The sequence below is a fragment of the Capricornis sumatraensis genome, chromosome 20 (genome assembly GCF_032405125.1).
Source record: "Capricornis sumatraensis isolate serow.1 chromosome 20, serow.2, whole genome shotgun sequence".
Lineage (NCBI taxonomy): Eukaryota > Metazoa > Chordata > Mammalia > Artiodactyla > Bovidae > Capricornis > Capricornis sumatraensis.
This window is the reverse complement of record NC_091088.1, coordinates 24,885,766-24,895,250: the sequence shown is the minus strand read 5'-3', so window position 1 is coordinate 24,895,250 and position 9,485 is coordinate 24,885,766. Positions and strand designations below refer to the sequence as shown.

The following is a 9,485-nucleotide window of genomic DNA, read 5'->3' as shown; positions in this document are numbered from 1 at the left end:
CTCGTGTTTGTATATTACTTGCTAGCTACCAGCATTGTCCTAAGTGCTTTGTGCATCTTACGTCATCTTAAGCTTCACAGCTGTTGCAGAAATAACCATAAAGAACAATAAAGGAGCAATGTCCAAGGTCTGTTCAAATCCGTTGCTTGAACAATATCCAAGGTATGGCATTGAAAGAAAAGATTGATATGGTTGAACGCTTTAAAGTTGGCAACTTCTGTTTCTCAAGGGACCTCATTATAGAGGGAACAACTGCAAACCATAGGATGGGAAATGATACTGAGACGCACATGTACCTAATCATCACATAAAAAATATCACGGAGGAAAACAAGCCAATAAAAAAAATGAGACATGGACTTGAACAGGCCTTTCACTAAAGACAATAGAAGGATGGCAAATTAGCCAATGAAAAGATGCTTACACTCACCAGTCATTAAGGGAAATGCAACTTAAAACCATGATGAGATACTGCTGCAAACCCACTGGAATGACTGGAAAAAAAAAAAAAAACTGACCATACTAAATGTACATGAGGATGGGAAACTTCTAGAACATTCCTACACTGCTGGTGTGGCTGCAGAATGACATAACCACTCAGGAAAAGGGTTTGGTATAACTGAGTACAGTTGAAGCCATTTATACTCTGAGACCCAGTAAGTTCAATTTAGATATACCTGCACTTGGATGAATGTGCAAGGATATTCCCAGTGGCACTGATCATGATGGCCCAAACCAGCAACCACCGAAATGTGCATCTATAGAAAAAAAAAAAAAAAGAGTAAATACTGAGGTATTCAAATAATGTAGCAATATAGCAGGGAAAATGAAAAAAAAAAAACTTTAGCTAAACACATACAGACTGATGAATCTTATCCATAGAAATGCTGAATGAAAGAAGCAAGGCCTATAAACAGTATAAACCAAAGCTTATAAACAGTATGTGTAGTTCAGCTTTTAACTCAAAAAATTAGTAAAAGTTGTCTGAGCTTCTCTAGTGGCTCGGTGATAAAGAATCCGCCTGCCAATGCAGGGGACACAGGTTTGATCCCTGGCCTGGGAGGATCCCACATGCTGCAGAGCAACAAAGCCCGTATGCCACAAACACTGAGCCTGTGCTCTAGAGCCTGGAAACCACAGCTACTGAAGCCTGTGCACCCTAGAGCCTGTGCTCTGCAACAGAGAAACCACGGCGATGAGAAGCTGGCGCAGCAGTGAAAACCAGGCACAGCTAATACATAAATGAACTGAGTAAAATGAAACTTTATTGTCTGGGGATCTGTTAGTAGGTGATAAATTACAAAGAAAAGCAAGGAGCTTACCCGCATCAGAATCAGGACTGGGGAGGGGGAGGAAGAGACACATGCTGGACTTAGAGGGTAGGGGAGGTGCTGGCAAGCCTTTTATTTTTTTTTTGTCTGGCCCCAGCCTCCTGCCCTCTGGCCACAGCACTGTGGCTATAAATCACACCACTGCCCAGAGGTTTGGCCTCCCTGGTACTTTGCATCGGCCGTATGGGATGCATCTTCTGCCAGAGACAGGCACTCTGAATCTAATCCCCCACGCCCTTCATCTGGCCCTGCTCCGCATCTCACCAGCTCTCTGCCCCAAACCTCAGTTTCCTCATCTGTCCATGAAGCAGGATGGCCCCCACCATGCCTAGCTCATTAGGGTAGGATGTGCTGTGCTAAGTCGCTTCAGTTGTGTCTGACTCTGTGGACTGCAGCCCACCAGGTTCTTCTGTCCGTGGGATTGTCCAGGCAAGAATACTGGAGTGGCTTGCCATTTCCTTCTCCACTAGGGTAGGATAATGAACATTAAAGAGCTTTTGTCCAAATGCTAGAGGTTGTCGAGGACTCTGAGGGTCTGCCAAGCTGCTGCAATGCTGTGGGAACTGAGATGCATGCCCACCGCTACCTCCCAGATCCTGCCCAGAGGGGCAGCTCAGTCTATCAGCCGAGTTCATTACCCACCGTCTCTCATCAGCCAATCAGCAGGGGCGACAGGGAGCGGGTCACACAGCCTATTTCCTGTTTTCATACAGGGAACTTGGCAGAGCGGCAGCCACTGACCTGCTCAGCCCGAGCTTGGAATGGAGAGCTGAAGGGGGCCGTGTGACACGTCTCCAGGACCCCTGGACACGCACAGGACCAGAGGCCTCAGGTCAGTGTCTGATCCCAAGCTCAGCGGGCCTCTGCCCGCTTGTGACCCTGAGCCACTTCCTCCTGTGACCAGCCCTCGATACCTCTGGGGGGCAAGGTGGGAGGGAGTAGGGCTGGTGACAGATACACGGGGCTCCCCTCAGATATGAGGGGCTCCCCTTTAGCATGCTGGAGCAACTCCTTGACCCTCCATCACCTCAATTCCTTTTGAAGTGCCAGACGCCTCTGCGCCCCTTCTTGAGCCTGGGGAATATGCCACCCCATCTGTGTTTCTCAAAAAGTGGTGTCAGGGAACACTTGTCTCAGCACAGCCCTCGGATCTGGATCAAAATGCAGAATCCAGGGCGCACCCCAGAACCTATAGATGGGACTCTCTGACTTGGGAACAGGAAGTCTGCTTTTTTTTTACAAGCGTTTGACACCTCCACCCCCATCCCCACCCCCGAGGAAGTTGCGATTGTGATGGACGCTCACGTTTGTGAGTGTGCTAGTCCAAGGTCCAGGATCTGCTGCTTCCTGGGTCAGACCAGGGTGCTTTGCTCTGCTGGCCTCTCACCCCTGACGGGAAGCCCCCTGCAGGCCCTCAGAGAGGTAGCGTGGGCTCTGAAGGGGGCCCTGTGTGCCCATCAGCATCAGAAGACCGGCCTGGAGGGCGGTCCTTGGAGGGAGAGGAGATGCTCAGGGTGCCTGGGAGGGAAGGAACAAGGAGATCGCTCCTGGGAGCTGCATGGCGGAGGGGCTGGGACTCTGCTGTCCGCTGGGCCACGGACAGGCCCCCAAGCCAAGAGCACCAACACTTGTCATATTTTATTGTAAAGTCTAGACATCTTTGCTCTGTGGGGTGGGGAGATGGGAGGGAAGGGCCCACAGAACCCCACATACAGCTGTCCCCCAAAGAGCTTTCGGAGTGACAGGACTGCTTTCCCCACTTCATAGATGAGGAAACTGAGGACTAGAGCCTCCGTGGATGCAGCCCTTGCCACTTTCCAGTCTCAGCCCATCCCATAAAAGGAAACCTCCAGGAGTTGGCTTTGGCTGCTGAATTTGATTTTTATTCTAAGCCTGTGTTCATGCTCAGCTTTCCCAGGTCTTTTGTGGAATGCCCCACCAAGGCCATCATTCCTGGGGTCTCACGGGGTCGCTGGGCAAACAGTGTTTCTGACCTGGCACCAGCTGCCTGAACAAGACAGCAGAGCTAGATCAGGAACCACTGAGGCCAGTTCTCCTCGCCATCACCCATTTTACAGATGAGCTAACTGAGGCAGGTGCATAGGAGTGCCTACAGGAATCACGGAGCCCCCCAGAGTCCTGGCTACCAAAAGTCCCTTAGACAAGATAGCGTGTGGATCATCTGCTATCTTGCCTGGGCACCTACCAGAATATAGAGAACCTGTTCTTTGCCATTTATCATCTTGTCAGCAAGACAGGGTGGGTAGTCACAGCTCGCAGATCGGGAAACTGAGACTTAGAATTAAATAACTTGCCTACGGATCCACAGTTGGTCAAGACTCCTTAAGGGGAAAAAACTATAAGGTACTCAAGCACGTGCAGCCCTGGGTCACCCATGCCCTGCTCTGTGCTCCAGTTTCCTGTCTGTTTAGGGTGAGGCTGGATGGAGGGTTCTAGAGGGCTACCCATTGGACAACAGCACAGACCTCCCTGGAGAACGCCCGAGGGTTAAGGGACTTGAGCGTGTTAAGGGATCCAAGCATATTAAGAAGGAGATGAGGCCACCTGCACCCTTCTGTTTGGAATTTCTGTGCCTAAGTGGTACCCCAGCTACTCCATCTGAGCCGGTGTTTTAAATGTCCTCTTTTCTAATTTGTCTCAAACATTTAAATTCTATTTCAACTTATACGTTAATTCAGAGTCATTTATTTCTCAAATATTTCCCAGAGCATCTATCACGTGTCAGACACTAAGAGAGACCATTGTATGGTGCCTGGGACCTGCACAGCCCTGAGCTAAAGCTTTGCATGGTGTGCCCAACTTAGCCCTCACACCAGCCTCAGGAAGCTTATTATGCCCCTTTCATAGGTAGCTGAGGCCCAGAAATGTTAAATAGCTTCCAGGAACCAGCTCATCTTGCTCACTTACCTGGGTCCCAAACCAGGTAAGCATAGTTATACATAAACTAAACCCCAGGACTCCCGCCGCCCACCCTCCCCTAAGTACCAGGGAGAGGATTCTGATGGCAGACCCGCCTGCATTGGTGTCCTGCCCACCATGTACCAGCTCTTGATCCTGGCAACTCTTAAGTCTCAGTTCCTTAGTCATAACATGGAGATGAGAAACTCCTACCATGCACAGATTCAGATGAAGTGAGAGAGTGGGTGCTGAATGCAGGGTGTGACGCCTGCATGTCACGAGCATGAGGCTTTGCTGGTTGGGCACACTCACTAACTACATGACCTCAGACTAAACCTCAGTTTCCTCATCTGTTACTGAAGTCATGACAAGATTATCTTGTGTTGCATTAGTTGCTCAGCTGTGTCCGACTCTTTGCGACCCTATAGACTGTAGCCCACCAGGCTCCTCTGTCCATGGGATTCTCCAGGCAAGAATATCGGAGTAGGTAGTCATCTCCTTCTTCCGGGGATCTTCCCAGGGATTGAACCTGGGTCCCCTGCATGACAGGCAGATTCTTTACCGTCAGAGCCACTAGGGAAGCTCTGTGACAGATTATTGTGGGTATTAAATCAAATAGTGGATGTGAAGAACCTGCGTGTGTATGAAGTAGCTATAACAAGTTGTTAGTAAATGTTTGCTTAAAGAGAGAGAGAGAGAGAGAGAGAAGGGAAGGATATATGCCAGTCTCCCTGTTTTGGACACAAATTTCATTTGCACATGTAATATAATATGGAGTACTGGCACATTTTTCTGCACAAGCCAGTGTCTTTCTCTTGATTTGTCATCAAAGCCATTACCTTTGCTTGAAATCACATCATTTAAAATTCAGAGTAACTTGATAGTATAAGGACCCTAACAATAAGAGAAGGTTCTGCTCAGCCTTGGACTGATCAGTCCAGGAAACGGCCTGACCTAGGTTTAGCACCTGTCAGTTGGTCAAAGGGCTAGGTGGGCAGTGGAGGGCTCAGAAGTGACATCCCAATACCCACAAGGACACTCAACATGAGTGGGCACTCACTGCTCTCTCTTGTTTTCCTGGCAGCCTTGGAGCATGGCAAGTCACAACCATCCTGGGAACCCTGGGTGGACAGGACCCATATCCCAGGACATGGCAGGTACCACACCGAAAGCATCAGCCCCCCGCCCAGACCTCCCAAGTCCAGGGCCTGAGGATCACTTAGGTGAGCTTGAAGACTGGGCCTTGGTGGAGGGCATAGACATTTGAAGACATTTGAAATTCAAATGTGGATACTTCAGTGGAGGCTACAAGAAACAGGGAAGCTCACTTAGCTTGGGTTATCACAAAGTACACACTGAGACAAGGATTTGGTGCAAGCGGTTTATCCAGGAGGTTGGCAGGCGAGTGGGGAGGCGAGCAAGGGTATAGGAAACCAGTACATGGTGCGGATGGAAAGGTGACCACTGTGGGTGACTCCCAACGGGGGTCATCGGGGAGACCGTATGGAGTACACCTCAGAGCTGTCCCACCCAGAGGCAAGGAGGCCAGCCTGCTGTCCACTGGCCCCATCCTTCATCCGCAACGGATGCTCCACAACACACTGCAATGGCCGGAGGAAGCCCTCAGGGGGAAGTCCTAAGTGCTTCCAATAGAAGTCAGTGAGTTCCAGACTAGTGAGTACCAAGGGGGCGTGGCCGGGCACTGACAGTATCTGCTATAGCGCCACCTCTTGGAGGAAACGTCTGCCATATTCATGCAACCCTTCAGGACATGCCCAGTGAAGGCCCGCGCCATTCCTGGCCCTATGCAGGCACGAGGGAAACAGGATCAGTCAAACACCTCGCTGGCCTTCAAGTTTAGTAAGGAAACAGATCTGTAGAAAACAATTTAAGATGCCCCGGAAAAGGCTACACGGACAAGGTGGGAGGCTCTTATTCTAACAGCAAAGGGCCACTGAAGCAATATGTGGGCTGGGTCTTGAAAGACAGAGTTTGGAAAAGGGCTCCCGGGACACGTGCCCCCTTGAAATAAAATGCACAGTGACATGTGCTTTTAAGGGGGAAGAAGGATCCCAGTCTTTCCCAAGAGTCTCAGGATGGCCCAGGACTCAAGTGAAATCTAAGACTCACCGTTATTTCCCAGGCAGGGAAATGGGATGGCATTTGCGGCAGAAGAACTGGCATGTGCAAGAAAAAGCAGGGAGTGTGGGAAATGAGATGAGAGAGGAGGGAGGGGTCAGCTAAGCTGAGCCTGGAGCCAGGCAGCCTCGCAGCTCCCCGCGCCATCTTCTGGGGTTCGTTCAGCAAGCTGGCGAGGACCACAGCGTCAGCCAGGGCTGTGGGGAGGATGGAAACCAACCAGCCACATCCCTGCTGGATGTGGAGCATGGGGTCTCGTGACGGCTGGAAGTAGACGATAGACCACAAACACACTGCGTTTCCCAACAAGAAGCCACTTGGGAGGATGGGCCGTTCCAGGTTGTCCGTGGTAGGATGAATTCAGGCGGATTGGGTGCAGGAGGCTGGCTGATGCCAGACTTGGGATGAGGGAGGGGGATATTCCCCGCGAGTCTGGACTCCCTCTGCTCATCCCAGACAGACCCAGTCTCCTCCCCCAGTCCTTGCCCCTAACGAGCACCAACCTGTACCAGTCCTTAAGTGCTTGTGCTTCCAGAGGCCCAGGGTAGCCCGAGCTCCAACTCCAGTATGACCACGCGGGAGCTGCAGGAGTACTGGCGGGCCCAGAAATGTTGCTGGAAGCACGTCAAACTGCTCTTCGAGATTGCCTCCGCCCGCATCGAGGAGAGGAAAGTCTCCAAGTTTGTGGTAAGCAGAGACCAGAGAGCGATGGCTCGCCTTCACGGCCTCCTTCCTGGCATTGGGAAAGGCTGGTGGGGCCTCAGTCTCCCAGACCATGAAATGGATCGACACACTTTAACTCACAGAGCTCTTCGGGCAAAAACCAGTCCAACAGTGAGATTTCCCACTCAGCACTGTCGAGGTCCCTTACCCTGAGAAGCAAATGGCCCAGTTTAATCCCGTGTTACCTGCTATTATCATCTGCATCCCTTCTTCATTGATTTTGAGATCCTTGTATAATTTTTATTATTATGTACCTAGTTTTTTTTTTCTGTAAAGTGGATCACTTTCTAAAATGAATAGATTTATTTCCAAGGGAGATACCTTACATGGAAAACCAGCATAAGACAAGGCCAATATTAAAGTAAATAGAAGGAAAGCTCAGGGCTGTCATTAAAGTTTAGCTGGTTACCATGGTTAGTGGAAAGCTAGGCTTGAGGCTGATTTCTTTGTTAAAGGGCTTCCTTGGTGGCTCAGATGGTAAAGAATCTGCTTGTAAGGCGGGAGACCTGGGTTTGATCCCTGGGTTGGGAAGATCCCCTGGAGGAGAGCATGGCAACCCACTCCAGTATTCTGGCCTGGAGAGTTCCATGGACAGAGGTGCCCGGTGGACTACACTCATGGGGTCACAAAGAATCAGACACGACTGAGTGACTAAACAACTTTTCACTTTCTCTGTTAAAATGGAATCTCAGCGTGTGTCAGACAAGAAGTCAGTGACAATGGGAGAGCCACACAAACCTTTCTTTGCCCCCCCAGTCCCCGCAAGGGGCTGGAGCAATAATAATAGCTGACGCGGTGCTGACTGCACATAATGGCTTCAACGCATCAACTCATTTAATCCTCGCCCAGTGAGGCAGGCCAGGTCCCCACCCTCATTTCATGGATGGGAAAACTGAGACTCAGAGAGGTTCAAGTACCCACTTGAAACCACACAGCTACCCTGTGGTGGGCTGGAATCATTACCCAAGCAGTCTGTGCCTTCATTGGCATCCTCTTGAAAGAGAAGAGAAAAGAATAGTTTCCTTACTATATAATATCACTGCCTAACGATCACCCATTTCCAGGGTGATCTATATAATATCACTGCCAGTGTATTACCTAAAACCATCTCCGGGGAGTTCCACACTTGGAAAACACCAATGGTATTCATCCAAGCTTCCCAGTTCAGTTTTGACCTTGTAACACCAAGGAGCCTCGCTGCGCCTGGTGAGTTCCTGTGTGGACTTTCTACCCCAGGATGCCTCCCCCCGCCCCCCCTGTCGCTTGTTTCTTTGTTATTCTCGGGTTGACTTCTTGTCATTCATGATTCGCTTTCACTGGCTCAGCCAATTTAAAAGAGAATCGCAGGTAAGATCGCCCGTTTCCAGGGCAGGCTTTCGGGGCCATCATCTTTCTTGCACCTCCCGGGCTCTCCTCGGCCACTGCAAACCCGCGGTGAGGCTGTTGTCGAAGGCGTGCGCCCTCCCTCTCTCCGCAGGTGTACCAGATCGTGGTCATCCAGACCGGGAGCTTTGACAGCAATAAAGCCGTCCTGGAACGGCGTTACTCCGACTTCGAGACGCTCCAGAAGAAACTCCTAAAGACTTTCCGGGAAGAGATCGAAGACGTGGTCTTCCCTAAGAAGCACCTGATAGGGAACTTCACGGAGGAGATGATCTCCGAACGCAAGCTGGCCCTCAAGGAGTACCTCAGCCTGCTCTACGCCATCCGCTGCGTGCGCCGCTCGCGCGAGTTCATCGATTTCCTCACGCGGCCCGAGCTCAAGGAGGCCTTCGGCTGTCTGCGCGCCGGCCAGTACACCAAGGCCCTGGACATCCTGATGCGCGTGGTGCCGCTGCAGGAGAAGCTCACGGCGCACTGCCCCGCGCTGCTGGTGCCCGTCCTGTGCGCCATGCTGGTGTGTCACCGCGACCTGGACAGGCCCGCCGAGGCCTTCGCGGTCGGGGAGCGGGCCCTGCAGTGCCTGCAAGCCCGCGAGGGCCACCGCTACTACGCCCCGCTGCTGGACGCCATGGCCCGTCTGGCCTACCTGCTGGGCAAGGACTTCGTATCCCTGCAGAAGAGGCTGGAGGAGAGCCAGCTCCGGAAGCCCGCCCTCCGGGGCTTCACCCTGAAGGAACTGACGGTCCAGGAGTACCTGTCCTGAGCCGCCTGCTGGGGAAGCTGGAGAAGGGGGCTCGCCATTGCTCAGGGGCTCATTGGGGTTGGTTTTGAGCCGGTCGAGCCACTTTGGGCTCTAGCTTGGGGCCATGACTTTAACAGGCCCCTCTTCTGCTCCTATGTACCCCCCGCCCCCGGTCTGCTGTGTTGAACGAGATGCTCCCTGGTGTCCTTGAAAGCCTCTGCGTGTGTCCTGTGTCCTCTTGATGCCAGG

The 9,485-nt window shown here is 51.6% G+C and overlaps 1 protein-coding gene across 1 annotated transcript; it reads left to right on the top strand.

Moving 5' to 3' along the window:
• Window positions 1–5,342: 5,342 nt before the first annotated feature.
• SNX20 (sorting nexin 20) lies at window positions 5,343–9,257 on the top strand. Its single transcript, XM_068993455.1, has 3 exons — window positions 5,343–5,472; window positions 6,924–7,075; window positions 8,589–9,257. The coding sequence occupies exons 1-3, from the start codon at window positions 5,343–5,345 to the stop codon at window positions 9,255–9,257; spliced, it is 951 nt and encodes a 316-aa protein (XP_068849556.1).
• Window positions 9,258–9,485: the final 228 nt, after the last annotated feature.